Here is a 19363-nt window from a genome sequence, read left to right on the forward strand (position 1 = left end):
CTTCTTCCCATCTTAGTAGTGACCATCTCTGACATTAGTGATCTCTTAACCCATAGAAGTCTGCTAACATGTAGGAAAACCTTCCATTTCCTCCTTTAGGAAAAAAGCAGCCTGTCATTTGAAAACTTCTCTCCTAGCTAATAATACAAAGCCCTTTTTTCTGCTTCCAGGAAAACTTATCTTTTGACCTTCAGTAATCAGTTTCTGGAAAACTGAGCCTACCCCTCTGTGCCATAGTTTAGTTTTGACAGCAGCTTGACATTGCTCTGTCCTTACATGTCCCTGGTTGCTGCCTGTCTCAGCCTGCTGAAAGACTTTGCACTTCACATTTTAAATTGTTTCAGTGGTTACAGAGCATCATTCCTTCTGTTTAGAACACGGCAATGAAGATTTAGAAGTTTCCTCATTGTAGTCAGCAAATACTAAAGGATATTTGCAGTAACAGTGTATTTCAGAGCAAAGGAAACAAAGAAGACTTTATCAAAGTAGCACTGCTTTATTTGCATGAAGACCTTTCAGGTCCAGGTCTTAAAGGTATTAGAAAACCCATTCTATGTTTTCCTGAGACTCATAGACATTACAAGGCAGTAATAAATTAACGGAAAAGAAGGAACGTCAAGGACCTGAAACTGTAGTTCAGAATAAGCCGGAAAAAAGCCATCAACATGTTTGGGAAGTATTTATTAACACATGTGTTCTGCTAAACTTTTACGCTCTCACAGCTGGACCAAGGCTGCCAGCAGTAAACTCAGTTCTGCTGCCCGAAGGAGGGGGAGCTGGATGCGGGAGTTTCACGAGGTTAAATGGGGAGGCAGAAGAAGGGGTAAACAGGCAGAGGAAGCGGTGGGACCCGCGGGACAGAATTCATTTCTGCTCCCGTCACCAGCTCAGCTCCGGAGGCCCTAACGGGACCGGGACCGCCCGCGCAACCCTCGCGCTGTCCCCGCGCTGTCCCCGCCGCTGCGGAAGTGACGCGCGGCGCGGCTCGGTGCCGCCCAGGCGCAGGCGCGGTGCCGGAACCGGAACCGGAGCCGTGCCGGTGGAGCAGTGCGGCCCGGCCCGGCCCGGCCCGGCGGTGCCGCTCCCGCTGCGCTGCGGGGCGCGGCTCGGGCACAGCCCGGCGGCAGCCGGAGCCCCGCGCCTGACAGTCCCGGCCGCGCTTTGTCCAGCGCTCGCTCGCACACAGAGGTGGGTGAAGCACCGCGTCTGCCCCAGCCCCGCTTGGTGCAGGCGGGGCAGAGCCCCGGGGCCCCGCGGGCCGGGCGTGGTGCGGTACCTGCTGCCTGAATGCAGGACCAAGGCCTGAATGCAGGACCAAGGCCTGTGCGGGCGTGTTCCCCGCGGGTCGCAGGAAACCGTGAGGTGGGACTGAGATCCATGGGCTGCCGTGCTAGGAGAGGGTGCTGAACCCTACCAGCTCCAGGCTTGCCTTAGTAAGTCAGTCTAGCATTGATTTCCTGAGAAATTAGGTGCTGTATGCTCCACTTAAAAGTTTGAATTCAAACTAAAGCTTATGGCCTACTACCCTCACTGGTGCTTTTAATAGCAAGCCTTAACCTGTTTCCAAAAGTTGTATTTTTTGGGTTTGTGTATATTAAGTTGTACATGTTTTTGTTATGTCACAGTCTTCTGGAGCATGACCGTTTACATACAAGACTGAGTTCACTCTCTGAAGTAGTAATTTTTACACATTGTCTTATTTGTCTTCATATCAGTGTCTTCCAGGGGGTTAAACATAGTTTTCTCTGAGAGGTTCAGGTCACTCTTTTGATTGTGAAAGTTGGTGTGGAGATGCCTCTGCAGGAAGGACTGATGGAGAAGTAGACTACCAGGTGTTTTGAAACAAGAATTTCTTATAAACATGTTTATTGGTTTGCTTACCCTTTGGGGGGGGCACAGTCTTCATGAGGAGCTTTTTATGTGTTCATGTTCTTATGATAATGTCCTTCTTCTTTGTTGCCTTTGAGCAGAGGATGCCAACACACAAGAGTCACCCCCCAGACAGTATCCAAGAACCAGAGTCTGCCACTACTTCAAGCAATGATTGCCTGCATATTGATGAGGACTTGGGAGCTGAACAGGAAAATGGCATTTGTGACAATGGTGTGGGTAACGGTACTGGAGTTCCCAACTCTGACTGCCAGGCTTCCACTTCCATGGCTGTTCCTTTGGAGGTGCCCAGAAGAGGACATCCCCTTTTACAGATCAACAGGCAGCAGATTCAGTCTGTCTCATGTAGTGCACATGCTGCTGAGCTCAAAGATTTAGGAGTTGATGTCTACGACCAGGATGTGTTGGAGCAAGGAGTTCTTCAGCAAGTAGATAATGCAATTAATGAAGCGACTAAAGCAGCAAAAATAGCTAATGCATCAAAAGAGTATGAGTCAGTACTGGAGGATTTGAGGTAAATTGTATTTTTTCTTACTGTTTTTTTCTGCTACTGACAATCTAATGGGACTTGGTGTCTCCTGTTTTTAAAATCTTAAAGAGGAAAAGATGTTTTGAATGCGCTTGATCACACATACTCTTTGGAGTCACCTTTTAAAAATGAAGAAAATATTTTTCACATGAGACAATGCTTCATTGCTCTTATTTGACTAATCTAGTCATGCATCAAGACAGCAGGGTAGAGTGCACCTCCTTTTTCTGCTTTGTCTCCTACCTCACCAAGATGCATCTGTTTTCTGGGCAGTGGAGAATGGCATTATACTCTGTTATTCAAAGTTACAGTCAGAAGAAGTGTCAGTTCCTCAATTCTGTATGTTTTGTGGGGTCACCTGCTTTGAGTTACATTCCTTCTGTAACTTTGATGACTCCATCTCATGAATGTCCTAGAGCCAAAACAACCTTATCACAAGTGTTTGTAAGAAGTGCTTAATGATACCTTAAAGGAACCAAATGCTTAAGTAACATTGATACTATTGATAGTAGAAGACTTTGAGGAATAGGACCCAGTAATCTTTCAAATTTTGATCTCCCTTTCTGTTTCCTGTCTCATTGTAGAGTTACCATGTGAACTATTGCAGGTGAATTATTCTACCTGTGAATGTTTCACTGTATTGCATTAGTGGTTTTTTTTTTAGTGCTCAAGAGTGCTGTAGGTCTCAATTATATGTACTTCATTAATTTTCTATCTTGGGTGTGGAGATGTGAAGTTAAATAATTTTGCAGCACTGAAATTTAATTTCCAGTGTTGTGGAGCAGAAGAACATGAGTAAGGTGTTACTGAGAGTAAGAATGGAGCAGCATGACCATTACAATTAGAGTATGTGGTTATTGAAGAGTGATGCACAGCACTGTTAATTAGTTTATGTTTTCCTGATTTTCTTTCAGAAGCATCCTATGATTTTTCTTATCCCTCTATTTTCACCTTTCCCTCCAAGTCGTAAAACAAGGTTTACATGAGGGAATGCAAATGGTTTATGCAGATTTGCAGAATCTTGTCTGCATAAAATGTAATGTGAGAATCTGAAAGTTGAATTTTGATAAAATTAACAGGTGTAGCTGACTTTGAGCAGAGGGACTAATAAAACAGACATGAGTAAAGGGTAATATAATTGCTTAAAATCCTGTAGCACAGTGAATGCATGACTAGAGAAAAAATCAAGCAAGAAGTTTTTTTGAGTAGTTTGCACAAAGTTCATGGTAGAAGCTGCATTATTCTATAATATACACACAAATTTAAGCAGAAAAATGAGACTAAAAATGTTTGAAGTTAAATCCTGTGTAAATTACCAAGTCCTGTTAATTAAAGTTTTGTGGAAGAAGAGAGTGTCAAGAGACTCCAGGGTCAGGGAAGCAAGAGCCAAAATTAGGAGATGTGCAGGAGGATGGCGTACTGCAAGCAGCACAACTGGAGAGTGAGAAATAAAGGGGATGGTTCAAAAATGTTAAAAGAGAATGGAAAAGTGAGGATGGCAGTAATTGCTGGTAGAATATATCTCCTAGGAAGGATAACAGTGGTAGAATTCAGACTAGAGCTGGAAGTAAACGTGGCCCAAAAATTTCCTCCCTGGCAACAGAGGAGAGCTCCTTACTGCTTATCTTTGCATACAGGGGGAATAATGGCTGCTTTGCAGGTCTTGTCATCAGTTGTCTTTGACTTTTTTCATAATGCCTGGAGATTCTCATTTGTATATCCTTACGAAGTATTCTGATATATGAATTAATAAACCTAGGTTTCTTGCTTTTGATGGTGGGACACTTCCTTCTTCCTTGCAAACGAATTCAACAGCAGAAACATATTAGGTTGTAGCATGTAGTTCTACTTGAATTTCATATTTTATATGGAAACATGAAAAATGAGAGTGCGTGGGTAGGAGAAGTTTAATGTTGATGTGCTCTTAATTCTTTGAACTAGTCTTCTCATGGAATTGCATTTTTGTCTTGTAATCTACTTTTTGCATGAAAGGTAAAAAATACAGGTTTCCTTATATAATGGTATCAAACCATTAAAACCATTTCAATTTTTGGGTTCTTTTGTTTACCTTGAATAATGAAAATAACCACTCTTGCTTCTCATCATCACACTTGTAACTTTTGAGTACTAAATACTACAATGGTTATCAGTTCACATTCTTGTGCAATTTTACTATTACCAAAATTTAGTTTAAAAATATTTTATGATGTACAACTTTAAGTGTTAGTCTTTCCAGTGTTGTTTAAATATATTATGCTTATTCAGAACCTTGCCTTTAGACCTTTTTAAGTCTTATATGAAATCTCCTGAAATTCTTAAATTGTCAGAATTGAGAGTGTGCTTTTTTTCTTTCTGAAATTTACGAATTGATTGCAATCTTATTATTTTTTTCAGATCATGTTCAACATCTCTGAGACATATAAATAAAATTATTGAGGAACTTTCACCTCAAGCTGCTGACAACAAAAATATTAACAGAAAACTAGATTCTGTGAAACGGCAAAAATATAACAAGGTAATTGGATTACAGTAATTTCCTGTTAACAATACTGAGTTTGTACTTTGTCTTAAGGTTTGGCTTTTGTTATATAATTCTTAATTATATAGTTCAGAGTCAATCTAGAATTGCTGTTCCTTTCCTTTGAGATGGTTTCATACTAATTTAAAGAATGTAAAGTGCTGAATTTTTTTTTAATCTGAGTTTTGGAACAAGATATAAAACTGAAGTTCCAGTCTTCCAGTTCAGAAGATTGATTTGCATTAATTTAATTAAAACCCTCATAGTAATATTTGGAGAACTGACCGAGCCTTGTTAGGGCATGATTCAGTAGTTTAACTAAATCTCAGGTCTCATGGTTATTCCTTCCCTGTGTTCTTTTCCTTAACCCTCTTTCATTATCTGTATCTTGTCAGTACACATGGTTTCTCTCTGTGAGCCCCATTAACTCATTGCTTTGTCAGAAACTGCTACAGCTTTTTTCTGGCAGAGCAGAGAGTTAAGAGAGTTGTAAAGCAATCCAGCTGGCATCAGGGTATTGTCAGCAATAGACCTTTACAGATGTGAATAGGAAAGAGATTTGAAAAAAGAGAAACTTCTACTACTCAGGAATATAGCACCTTGATCAGCTCATTTTCTGCTGGAAGTTCACTCTATTACTTTCTCTAATGATAAACATGACTGTGAAACTTACTGTCCTTTGCCCTCAGAAGGCCAGTCTTAGGTCATTTGCCACTGACTTATTCACTTGCAGTTTTTTAACCTTGATAATTTCAGAAACCTGGATAATACAGTGCTTATAATTTAGCCAATTAAGAAAGTGATGGGCTAGTACAGAGCAGTGTAAAGGACTAGAAGAAGCAGGCAAAGGACTAGAAAAAAGTAGCTGGAAATAGTAGGAAGAAATGCATTAAACCAGACTTCCTGTTAAAGAATGATCACTATTCTGCATGTTTTCATACTGCTTGAAGAGATTTGCACACGTGTTAGTTGCAGGGGAAGTAAGAAAAAAAATCTTTTGAAAATCCTAAGCCATAAAAGTGGTCCTAATAACCTGAATTTTGCAATGGATTTGATTTTTACTGAAGTATGTGCCATGGAGTTACAAATGTGAAGGTTACGTTGCCTGCCTCTTTGTTTCATTGGTTGGAATGGTTTGTTTCACAAAGGAAAGCTAGCAACATCAAGGAGTCATACTATCACAACTAGATACACTGTTCAAGACATTACAGTCAGAAAACAGGTATAACAGAAGCATTATTAGCTAAGAATTATTTTTGTAGCAGTAATAAACTATATTTCTTACATGAACTGTAACGTTGATCTTTTGAAGTCATTTCACTTTTTATTTTTTGCTCTTAAATTAACCGTGACCACTCCTGAACTAACCATGTACAAACACCTATCAGGATGTTGGACTGATTTACAATTTCAGTTCTTTTGTAACAAAACATTCCAAAACTTCTGGGATGATGAATAAATCTTAGTAAATCTTACAGCTCTTATCTGTGGCTTGGTAATTGTGAACTCAATCTTGCAATCATACGCCAATCTCTTGGTGCTCTCTGCATCTCAGCAATCTGCTTTGATGGGCTTCCTTCACTAGAATCAACACATAAAATAGCCTTAAGAAATGTGTGTGTACATGAATTTTGTGTGTGTAAACAACCTGATCTTACTGTACACATATGGAAAGATAATCAAAATTGTGTCTCCTGTGGGTTGGAGCCCTGCGGTATTATGGTGATGCTTTTTTTGCACTTTTTTTCTCACATGTGATACTGTAAATATTTGAATATGAGATTCTGCTTGAAACTGCTGCAAATATCTTGATTTAAGTGTTGTTTAAAAGGTTAGCAAATTTATAAAGCATACTAAAAATTAAATTACATCATTCTTGTTGAAGGAGCAACAGCTGAAGAAGATAAAAGCAAAACAAAAACGTCTTCAAGGAATACTTGGTTTAACAGAGTTTGCTGATGAAGCAAATGAGGGTGAATATGAGGAAGATGAAGGTATGTGTAGGAAAAGGCTGAAAGTTCTGTTCTACTTTGTAATGCCTTTTTTCTGTTTGAAGCTATTTTGTAAGGTTTTTGCCAGTAAGGAAATAAATTTCAGTGGTTGGCGTTCAAAGAGAGTTAAGAACACTTATTCTGTACACCTGCAGATTTGCAAATCTTGGTATATTCATGTGGGAAGTTTTAAAAAATGGATGTTAATCTGTGTTCAGCTGTGTAGGGATGGCTGAGGCACATTAGAGTATTGGGCTTAATAAATTGGAAATCCTAACATTTTTTTTCACAGCTAATTTGATAAAGATGACTAACATCATGATTGAATTACATTTTATATGCTGGATGCTATCAATCAGCATTAACAAAATTGGTTTTTCTTTCTGTTGGGAAGTATCACTAGAAATGGAAGAGGGAGGTGCTCTTCTTCTCAGGCTGCAGTGCGATTTTTAAAATTAAAAGTAAGTTTTCTTCCAGAATATATGTTGCCTCAGTGTTTTGCTAGGTGTTCTTCCTCCCTGCTCTCTGCAAGCTAAGCTTGGCCACAGTCAATAAGCTGCAGTATTCTGCAGGGCAAGTTTGGGTCCCATTTGTATCTGTGCATCACCTGTGGGTTATATTATTATTTGCACAGGTGAAAAAACTCTTTGTGCTGTTTGGCCCTTGCACATGTGGCTGGAGTAGATTCCCATCTTGTACAGCTCATGCTTCTCTCCTGATTCAACAACACTTAAAGGAGTCAAAGCCTCAGTTAACTTTGCTCAGTAGAAAAGCATATTAAATCCTATTTTCTTTGGAGGGCTCATGCAGCAAAACTCAGGCACCCAGTGTGTTGAAATGTAACTAAGAAGTGAATGGAGCCCAACAGAGGAAATGGAGCAGTTCCAGTAGGAAGGGGTGGAGATGGAGGGGTTTTCATGCCTGGTGCACTGTCATTACTCATTAAACATATGATAGATACAGTGCTTTAAAATGTGACATTTAAAGCTGTGCTGGCAGTCCTTATAGACTTATTTTGAAATTCTGGGTCCTAGTAATAGATTTCAGGGCAGAATTCCCCTTCAGCTTCCTGAATTCGAGAGCTTTTCTTTTTCTTTGGTTTCAAACAGCAGTTACAGTTTGTGTACAATAAGTGCACCTAAAAGTGCTCTTTTATGGCAGAGTGCTGTGCAGCCAGACTTCAAAAGTCATCATCTTCATATTAGTACTGTAGGCTAGGAAGACAGATTTTGGGTTTTTTAGTTTTGTTTTATTGTTTGTTATTTTGTCATTGGGTTTTTTTTGAAGCATATGGTAGGACAATCTGTGTTTTGTGACATTTTTGTCTGTTGTGGTAATCAAAGTGTCAAATTTCAAGCTTTTGAGTAGGACTGAAAAATCAATAATAAGATTGAAATGGGCAGTGTTGGTACAGATGGGAACACAGTGGTTTCGTGTTCTGAACATGGTGACATATTGACAGTTGACAACACAGGTGGTACATTAGAGTTCATGTATCATTGGGAATTGCAATTTTATGGTAGTTATTGCTGCTGTGTGTTGTTTCAGAAATATTTGCATTTTGATAGTACGTGTAACACCCTTGTTCCTGTGTTTTAGCTACAGAGAAGGTGTTAAAGGCATGCTCTTTGTTCTGACTTTTGTTGCAGAACCTGGTCCATCATCCCTTGGCAGTATGCTTATGCCTGCTCAGGAAACAGAGTGGGCAGAGCTCATCCGAACTGGTCAGATGACTCCATTTGGAACTAAAATACCTCAGAAGCCAGAGAGGAAGGCACGACAGTTAAGGCTAAATGAAACATCTGATTTTGAGAAGTACTTAGCAGACCAGGCTAAATTGTCATCTGAAAGAAAGAAATTATCCCGTCACAAAGGAGCAAAAAAGAAAGCACAAGCCAAAAATGTTCAGTGTGTGGCTCCTGCAGCTGCCACAAAGGAGAAAAGTGGTAAAGCCCTCTCAAAAACAGATAAGCGTTTAAAAAAACACTTGCGAGAGCTTCAGAAGCACGCCCTTCAGATTCATTCCAAGGCCAGGATCCCAAAGGAGCAGAAATACCCAGAGGCCAAGAAGTGCAGGCATGAACAAGAGGATGATAGTGGGGAGTCTGAGTATGTACCTGATGAGGAGCTCTTTGATCCAGAAGCAGCAGAAGAGGAAGAAGAGCAGGCATCTTCTCTTGCTGAGAGTGATTCTGATTATGAACTTAAGAGTTTATCAAGAAAAAGAAAACATTTGGTGAGGAAGGGTTCTAAAGAAGCTGAAAATGATGCTGACTGTGTTCCAAGCTCTGAGGAAGAGGAGCGTACACCAGGGAAGCACAAAGTGAGACGATGGAGAGATGATGGAGACGTGGAGTATTATAAACAGAGACTAAGGTTAGTCCTAGACATAATAATAGTAGTAGTAGTAATAATATAATAATAATAAATTAGTATGTAGATAGTATGTTAATAATAAATTAGTATGCAAAGGACAATAGCTATAATAGACTGCTAAGGGAGTGTGTTGAAGTAAGGGAAATTATGTAGTCAGAAGAATCATAGATAGCCTTCCAGAAGGATTCAAACATGGAGATTAATTAAAACAGCTTTGCTGTTGAACTTTTCTTGTTGTTATAGTTCCTTATTTGTGGATCACCTGTGCTAATCTGTGATTTATGAACTTGGATAACCTATGTGTTGGTGATCACAGGCATGTTGTCTCTTTTCTAGTATAAGGGTTGAGCTTCATTAATAAACTTCAGCTTGTTGATGGCATGTATACTTTTAATTAAGTACCTTTACTGAATATCCTTCAGGTAGTTACATAGTCCTCTAGAAAGTCATGGAACTTGAAAACAGCTTCTTTAGAGTGAGAGGAAGAACATGTATTAGGGCAGTCAGTGAAGGGTGATTGATGTAGTGATAAAGCCTAGCATAGGAACTTGATTAATGCTTGGGAAGCTCAAATTTTACATTTCTGTGGAAATATAAAATCTTATACATTTAAATGGTGCTGTGTCAGAGAATATCAAGAAGTAGAGGTATAAGCACCATCTTCACTGTGGTGAGAGCCTGAGTTGCTGTGGAGGAAGAGGTATCTTCTGGTAGCAGAAGTGCTCTCAGTTGGAGAAAATCTCATGTAGGAAGAGCCTGACTTCACTTTCACATCCCAGGTTACAAAGGCAGATTTAGGAACTGATATAAGGCAATACATTTGCAAACCCAGGATGTTGCTTTTCAAAGGAAGGCACAGTTTATTGCTCTTGAATAGAAATTTTGGCAAGAGGTTAATCTGAACAATGTCCAAAGGGTCAAAAAAATATATTTTCTATGGGATGCATTAACAATTGTTCTTAATCGGTAAAATATTTACTGGTTTATTGAATAAAACTGTATTCTTCACATTTAAAGTAGACCAATATTAAATCATTTTTAATTCAGTGTTTTCATCAAGAGTAATTTATTTTGATTGAAAGTTTTAATATGACTCACAGTTTAAATTCATTCAAAAACGTTTTTTAATAACGTTAAGATTGTGACAATTTATCCTTAGCAAAGTCATATCATAGACTACATTTCTTTTGGTTACTGAAGTTACAATAAAAGCCTAAATGAATTTTAGAAATATCAATAACTGTAATTGCTACCAAAACACTACATCTCTTAAAAATTTCATAGCTACAGTTATTGTGGCTGTTAAGCTGCAGCTGTCCACATTGATGTTTTTATGCTGACACCCCCAGGTAATCTTCATTATGGGAAATGCCATGAGAAAATAAAATGTAGTGAATTAAGAAACATATTAAGAATGCTATAGAAATGCTGTCATTTGCTTACATTTATATCTTGTTTCATGTCAGTTTTACTTTTGAATGCAAACGAATGAGTGAGATTATGGTATATTTTACCCGTGAGAGAGGCAGAAGAAAGTCCTTCAGGATTACTTTATTCTTCTGAACATCTAGTCTTGTGCTTGGCAATGAATTCAGTCCTACACTCTTAGAGACTGAAAATGAGTTTCCTTAACATTAAAACTTTTCAGAGATGGGACTTCAAGAGATTGGTCTGTGTCAAGGGGAAACTACATTGATGTTGTTAAAGCAGGATAATTAGCTAACTGCATGACTGCAGAGCATCTCTAGAACAAGAGACTGTTGTCAGAATGGGAGCTGTTGTCTGTAGGAAATGTCAGGCAGGAGAGCAGCCTGTCCTTCTAAAGACTGCTTCCAGAGGTTGGCCTAGTCACTCAAAGCAAGGTATGAGCAATGGAACATGAAAAAGTAAAATCTAGCTATGCAGAATCAGCTTAGGCTATCAGGAATTTCAGGTTTTTTCCCTTGTGTGGGTCTTGCCTTTCACTAGTTAGTGTTACTGGAGCCATGTTTCTGTGTAGACATGCAGATGAACAAAATCTTCTCTTCTGAAAGGTCTGTGCCTAAGGTGAATTCATAGCTTGCTAGAATAGTGAACAGTACCAGGGAACATCAGGGTTATGAGAGTAAAGTAAATAGGATGCTGTCATGCACCTATAGGTAATTCAAATATTCACTGAAAATTAGTGTGTTGTTGTTCCCAGCTATCCATACTGGCTATTACCGCCTGAACCCAGAGGCTTAGGTAGTCAGTCTCTAGGATGGTACTGGAATGTCTCAGAGACTTGAGCTCCATCATCGGGTATATTGAGATCAAAACCTGTTCCCTCCTGCCCAGTGGAATGCTCTGATGTCGTGGTTTAACCCCAGCCAGCAGCCAGGCCCCACACAGCCACTCACTCACTCCCCCACCAGGGCAGTCAGTCAGTTTATTTGAAGACTATGGAAAGAATGAAAATGAACCTATTTTTTAACTTATTTTACCAAGAAGCACAAAACAATAGTAACCTTGAATGCCTATTAAATGAGTAGGAAATAAAACTTTTTTTGTTTTTTTCTCAACAAGAAAACTGCAATTTTTTTTGTATTATTCTCAAGCTATGCAGATATGGAAACCACAAAGTATCAAGATTTTGTTTATATTATTTAAAGTTTTCCTTTACATATATTAAAATGCCAAGCATAAGTATAAAGTAATTTTTTCCTGCTTATATGTAATTAATGCATTACATTATTGAATCAGGATGGTGTCAGTATAAGGTAATAGCTTGGAGTCATATAAACCTTAGCAGTCTGAAGTACATTCTTCCCATGCCAGATGTCAGTATGTATCTGCCTGCTGCTTCAAGGAAGGAATTACAAGTCAGATAAGTGCTGTGTCTGTGTTTTCTTGTGTATTCTGTATTGGTTGTTATGTACAGTTGTTTGACTTCTATTGCTGTCAAGTGCACAGAGGCAAGGCTGGGAAGCTGCTTCTTTTCTTGTCTCTCCAGTGATATCCAGGCAGTTGTGTAGCAGGAAGTTTTGACTGTCAGTACACACAAAGCAGTAGATTCATAAAGAAAAAAATTGTGTTAAATTAAATTGGTTTTCACTGATCAGCTTTCATGTGCTAGCTTTCTTTGATGTATCTGAATTATTGAATTTCTCTGTGTTTCAAAGTTCTAAGTTAAAAAAGGATTAAATATTACCTTTCCTGAAAGATACTTTCTTAAAGCATTCTTACTGCTCTTTAAAGTGACAAAGCCAGGACACAAATGAAGATATATTTTCTCTCACTCACTGAGTACACCTTTCATTCTAAACTCAAGTGTGTAATTGTCTACATCAGTCTAAATTTACTTATGGAGGCTTGTGGTACTAACTGCATGTATTTCATCTGTTAGGACATACCAATTAAATCCACCCATATAGACCATAAAAAGTTAGATCAAAAAAGCAATACTGAATGCGTCAATTTAGCAAATTAGAATAATCTGTAAGGGATTCTTAGCTGTATAAAATATAAAACATATTGTGCTTTACAAATGCAAACTATATTAAATACTCAGCTTGGTTCCTGACTGCATTTAAAAAAAAAAAACCAAACAAACTTAAATTGTGCTCATTACTGTTTTGGGTGCAGAATTTCTTTCTAGGGTATTGCAATAAGTGTGAAATGGGCTTAGTATCTGAATACATTCCTATATTAAGAAGAAATTTAATTGTATGATATATGGCTTTCATACTTCACTTTCAGGGATAAAATAACATTTATGTCAGTGACAATGGACAATATAAGATAGATTTCTTAAAGGTCATGCTTCTGTTTTAAAGAGACTTTGGTAATTTTAACTGATGTGTGCAAGGAATATACTGACCAAATGAGCAGTAAGTTACTGTGTATTTAAGTCAAAGATGATGACCACTATTTCTCCCTCCGAAGTCTGACTTCCAGGGAAAGGTACAAGACCAGATTAGCCAATAGACTGATCTGATCTTGGAAATAGTGTTTGTCCTCCCGTGGCTTCAGCCATTTGGATATTTACACTTTTCTTTATAAAATAATGACATTTCAGTGTAGAATATCTTAATGGTGTGTGTTACATTAAGCTCGCAGCCTGTCAGAAACTGAATAGCTTCTTCAAACTTTGAAAGTTGTTTTTGATAACAAGTTGCTGCTATTTCTTTAAACTGGTAATTGATGGCTAAAAACCTCTAGATATTTGGAAGAGATGTAGTACCTCAGTGAAGTAACAGAGCATGTAAAAAGGAAATATTTTTCAGGAAAATTAAGTACAGGGTTTATTGGTTCAAATTCTATATATTTTCCATGTATAATTTTAGGAGAAATCCCAATGTCAGTCACACTTCTTGAAGAAAATGTACCAGTGAAGTGCCTAAATTCCTGGACAGCTTCGAGTTTACCTTGTAGTTTCCTCTTGGTTGTTTCTGGATCACTTTTCCCAATGCACACTAGAGGGCAATCTGCTCCTTCCCAGGGGAGGCTGCTGCTCCTGTGCTGGCTGGTGGTGATTCATGTTGGAGTGCAAAATTAATAGCAAATTCTTGTACAAATTATTACCCTGTTTGGATTTAGTATGAATTGTTTACTTACATGTCTCTTTAGAAGCTTTGTAATCTGTAGTTGTTTTGATTTTAGTATGGTAAGTAGGAGTTCCCTTCCTTGGTTTGAGTCCTGTCATAATCCAGTCAAATGAAATAATCAAGTTGTGGCATGTCACAGTTACAGTAGTGATGCAGTCTGAAGCAATGATTATCAGCATTTGTCAACTCGAATTTCTTTTTCTGGAACTCAAAAAAGTAAGACCCTCTGTGCCTGATAGCATAACATTGTAGTACTGAAAGAAACATAAATGCATTCTTATGCTATGACTCTAGAAGGTATCATACCAGCCTGCTAGACTGCAGACCACGAGTGATATTTTGTAATTTAGCAGACTGCTACTCTAAGATAGAGATTTCCATTCCTGTTAGGAAAGGTTTATAAAAGAGGAAAACACTGACATTTCATGTGTTTTTAGTAAGTTCTTTTTTACAACTTAGCTGGATTCATGATTTCATGTAATGAAATAAGAAGAATCCTGTATAAACATTAACAAATCATCAGTTTTAAACAGCAAACTGATGGCTGTCTTTGTTCATCTAGTTTTTTCCCTGGATATGCTCTTTTTTCCCCCATCATTATTTTTGCTTCTGAAGACATCTTGACTTAAGAGATCAAAATATGCTTCAGTGAAACTGGTTCTCGAAACCTGACCAGCATTGTGTGGTCTTAGTTTTTCAGTGCTTTCATTCTTGGCAGTGATTGGAGCTTGTGTGTATTTGGAGATGGTGGTGTTTATTTTGAGTTGATAGAACAATACCAAGTTTGTGACTAGTTCCATAAAGGCAGACTTGAAGTATTTTCTCAAAAGGTACTACTGAAAAGTCCATATAGAAACCTCACACAGTCAGCTTTCTTTCATGAGAAAGAGTGTATGATTGTATTGCTTGGATGTGAGGTGTTGAACTTCTTCCCTGCTCTCTCGTTCCTAACACAAGCATTCTTAAATTTGCCAGGTGTGCAGAGACTGTTAAGTGGAAGTTTGCTTTTGCACTGCATTCAGAACAGTAGCTTATGGATGTTTTTAATCTGTGGTGTGCCTTGCCAGTTTCTGTAGGGATTTTATCCGTTTATCCACCACATTCAGTGTGCCTGCAGTAAATGGCACTTCCAGGAGAGAACTCCAGCAAGCACCAGATTGTCAGTGAAGCGCTGTTGGTCGAGTAATACATAGCCAGCTAGAGTACACTTTACCTTTAGAGGCAGATGGGTTTGGGTCACTGAAACACAGGTTCATCATTTTGTTGGAGTGTTGAAGATCCTTCGGTATTTTCTCAGCAGTGGGGGAATGATGGGACAGGAAGGTAATTCTCTAAGCTGCCTGAAGTCCAAATAAGTTGAGGCTGCAAACCACAAATCACACTGTAATTCCAAAACCTCATAAAACTCATTATCTTAATAATGAATGTGTTACAGATTTAGAGCATGTCACCCTGAATATGGTGATGTTTCCAACTGAGTCTTCTGTATAAGATTATGCACTTCACTTTTCTCTACAGGAAGGAAGTTAAATTTAAGTGTTCAAGTAAATTAATAAAATAGCTTTGGAACACCTAAACTTTATCAATACTTTGGTGGAGGGGGAGTTTAAGGGGAGTGAGATTTAGGAGTTTAAAGGCTTTTTGGTGCTATTAGCTGTTGATTTCATTATGTTAGCAATTTTGTCTATAGAAAATTAAAAAAATGTAACTAGCTATAGAACATGTTCCTTTTCTAATATACCTTAATATACCAGACATCTCAAGCCTTTACTTGTGTAATTCTCTCCTCCAAAGGATCACTATTTTAAATCATAACATCAGATTATGTGGGTTTTTTGGGTTTTTTACTTGATCAAAATTCAGTGTCATTTTCATGCAGAATCTTTTCCATGCTATAATTGAATGTTGATTCCTTGTGTTATTCCAGGAAGTGGCAAAAAGAACGTTTGAAGGATAAAGAACATCAAACTGCTGAGGAACTTTCTGAAGAAAGTGATGTTGAGTTTGAAGAGGGTTTCAAAGTACCAGGATTTCTCTTCAAAAAGCTTTTTAAGTATGTATTGTGTACTTTATTTCAGTATAATGCCACTGTATACTGTTAATAATATTAGTAGTAATAGTCATAGTGAGTTCCAGATAACCTTTGCTGTAACTTTTGCTTCAGTGAATGCCTTCAGTGAAGCCTCAACTTTGCTTCAATTGTTTCAATAGGATTCTTTCTTTTAAAAACATTTCAGGATCAAACTTCAAAGAAATAAACTTATTGTGATCACAAAATGCAATTATGTGAAGGTGATAACTGGCTGATGTGAATATTGTAAATGTGTGTTAGCTAAACTATGAATTGAGAAGCTCTCTTTGTCTATTTGTATAAATGAATTCTTTTATTGATATATGCTTGTTCCTAATTCAGGTGTGGAGTGGTAAAATAATTTTACTTTGAAATATAAGATGATGGTAAGATGTGATAAAAGAAAACAAGAAAGATGGTGTTTCTCTGATTGAGTGGAGTGAAATTTTCTGCCAGTAGAAAATATGGAGAACTTTTTCTTTAAGTAACTACTGAAAGTCTTTTCAAAGTAACTGTTGGTAATTCATATTATAAAATAATCTTGAACATTTTGCCAGGTAAAATTTTAAAATATAGAGAGTAAATTCTTAATTCCTCTGGTAGAATGAAAACATTCTACAACTCATTCTTTAGTTATTTAATGCTTAATTACAGATTTCAACATAAGTGTTTTCTGTTTCAGTTTTTTTAAAACATAGTGCCTCGTGATGCTTTCAAGTTCATCTCAAAAAAAAAAAAACAACGCAACTACAAATTAGCAGCTAACCACTTAATTTTATCCATAATCTCTCCCTTAAATTTCATGCATAATGGGCTTGAATTCAGTTTTGTTGGCAACATTTCACACAGCAAGAAAATCTTCTCTTCTCTTGAAAGCAAAGTCTGTTAAAATCTTATGTAGTAGAAAGCCCTGGTTTATAATGGGTGTGTGTGGTAACCCTTCCAAGAGAACCACTTAGTCTTGACCTCAGAGAAATTATTACTGTTGTCCTGTAGTCCTCAGAAGGAAAGCACTAGCTCTGAAATGGAGTTGAATTAATGCCTTGGTTGCTGGGACCATCCAGAGCCAATATGTGGTCTCCATTTGTTTATGTGAAGGTACTGCACAAGTATTCATCTTGAGGACGGATGTGTGGTCTGAGCAACCCAAAGGGAAATGAAATAGAGCAGTCACTAAAAATTAATCTTGAAGATGCAAGCCTCACTAATGAAGGGTATCCCTGCAAGCATGAGTCAGTTGGCAAAACTTCTTAAGTGGTTAGAAAGATCAATTGCAATGAATGATTTGTCTGACTTGTAACTTAAATGCTGAAATCTCCAGTGTAGGAAAGCCCATAGTCAATAGGCATTAAACTGTGGAGTTCTGAGCAAGTTTAGTACAAAACAGGGAAGTATATTGGCCCAAGGACATGTATAGCATGTACTTGAAGTGATCTTCCTGCATAGTTAAATTCCAAAGAAGTTAGCGCATGCTGGAAATAGGAGACCCTCAGGTTTGTTTTATTGGAAAGCCTGTTAAAGTGGACAGTCTGTTTCTTCCATGCACACTTGTCTGCTTTGCTAAATATTGATTAGGAATAACATGGATGCTGCTGTGGAACAAAACTGAGCAGACCTGCAAACATTGCCTTTTTCCATCTGCATAAGCCTGCAAGAATGCTCTCTCTATGAAAAAGAAAACAGCCTTCATCACTGTTTGCTTCCAGTGTGTGATTTCCCTGATAAATCTGGAACACAATTTTGTCTCTGCAACAATGCAGCTGAACTCTGGTATCTGCTGTGGTGAATTTTGATGCATCATTTTGATGCATGATTGCTCCTGTGCAATACAATACAATGTAACTATTTTGGAGGGCCAGCAGCACTTTTATTTACTTCCAGAATATTTTTGGAATTTAAGAAAAAAAAAAAAAAAACAAACCAAAAAATCTCATAAAAATTGGTGCAATAAAAGTGTAAGGTTGAAAAGAATTCATTATCTTTCCATATAACCACAAAAATGGAGTTCCTTTAACTTTTGGATAGTTACATTGCATGTTTATATGATCATCATGTTTTTATATAACCATGCAGCAGAATTTTTCGCAAGCTTAATTATCTACTGTGAAACTTTCTCAAGAGAAGGAAGGAGAGGGAGAAATATGTTTATAAATTCATCTAATTTTAAAGCTCCTGTACTATTTTTTAGGATTACATACAGTTTGTATTCGGAAGTTATTGAATGGTTGTCTTTTGAAGAGACATGCTGAACATTTGTCTGGGGGAGCACCTTCTGACTGGAATTAGGGTTATTTTCAATTCTTTAATGTTTTTCAGAAGATGTTTTGTCTTCATAAAATGTAGTAATGATAGCATCTTAATCCAATTATAGCTAATCCTGCAAGCCATTTCATAGTTGTTTTATAGATTGCTGCATTTTAAGGTGAATTAATTTCTAATAAAAGGGTTTCTTAAGGGCTTCGTGGCATAATGCTTTTGAGACACCAGCAGATAGTGTGATGTCTGAACCATTAGATGTGTTCTTTGATCATCTTTTTTTAACTACTCAAGCCATTTGTTTGTCTCCATTTAGCATTCTCTAAATCCATACCAAACTCATCACAAATTGATTTTTAATAGTACTTTGTAGACACTAGTGTCATTAGCTGTCAGTAGTCCTAAATATTATTTGTTCAAGGATAGAAACAGGATTTTGAAATGCACAGAAGAAATCACCTAAAATGAATGACCCCTATTTAAAAAGTGTTTTGTTCTTTGCTGTGCTCTGCAAAGAAATGCATGCCATCAAGAAAATTATTAGTAACCTTTTTTTTCCTGTAAGTTACAAGGCACTGAGGTGTTTGTTTGATTTTTTTTTTTAATGTGATTTAGAGGTATAGTTTTTCATTTATTTCTTTTGTTTTCAATTTAACCCCACACATGGTATGTTATTCCTACTGGTCTCACTATTTCATGTTATAAAAAGGTATGTCCTAAAGTGATTCTCAGCCCAGCATCTTATCTTCACCTTTTTAGCTTGCTGTCATAAATCTTGCTTTCTAGTCTGCTTCTTTTAAGTGGAATGTATTTTACATTGTTGCTTGTACTATTTCCATTGAGGGACTGGGAGTAGAAACTGCCCTGATGCTCTCACATAATGCTCTGCTGTATCCCCTGCACTGCAATAGTTTCTATTGCTTAGTCTTGGTTTTTTTCTTCATTGAAAGAGACTGAATGTTATTAAATAAATTTATGTTTTAAAAAAGCATGATTTGGCAGATGTGATCAGTTTTTGTAGTAGAGTATGAAGTCTGTACCCCTTACAAGTCAACCTTTTCCTTCACTTCAAGGAGTATGTTCCAAATAATATTATTTACTAGACCCTTGCATCTTGTCTTTTCTGAAAAGCTAATGCTTCATAAGAGTAACGTTCAAAGTTGCTTT

General features: G+C 37.5%; 1 protein-coding gene across 3 annotated transcripts in view; it reads left to right on the forward strand.

Annotated features, from left to right (window-relative positions):
* Positions 1-1006: 1006 nt before the first annotated feature.
* The window catches only part of ERCC6 (ERCC excision repair 6, chromatin remodeling factor), a 43051-nt gene continuing 24694 nt past the window's right edge, over positions 1007-19363 (forward strand). The window contains exons 1-6 of one of the 3 annotated variants that reach the window (XM_054636874.2): positions 1007-1188; positions 1971-2404; positions 4814-4934; positions 6823-6931; positions 8578-9304; positions 15797-15922. In XM_054636874.2, coding sequence (XP_054492849.2) covers positions 1974-2404; positions 4814-4934; positions 6823-6931; positions 8578-9304; positions 15797-15922 — 1514 coding nt within the window. In that variant the 5' untranslated portion in view covers positions 1007-1188; positions 1971-1973. The other 2 variants (XM_054636875.2, XM_054636873.2) reach the window with 2 other exon arrangements.

Source organism: Agelaius phoeniceus, chromosome 9 (genome assembly GCF_051311805.1).
Source record: "Agelaius phoeniceus isolate bAgePho1 chromosome 9, bAgePho1.hap1, whole genome shotgun sequence".
Taxonomy (NCBI): Eukaryota; Metazoa; Chordata; class Aves; order Passeriformes; family Icteridae; genus Agelaius; species Agelaius phoeniceus.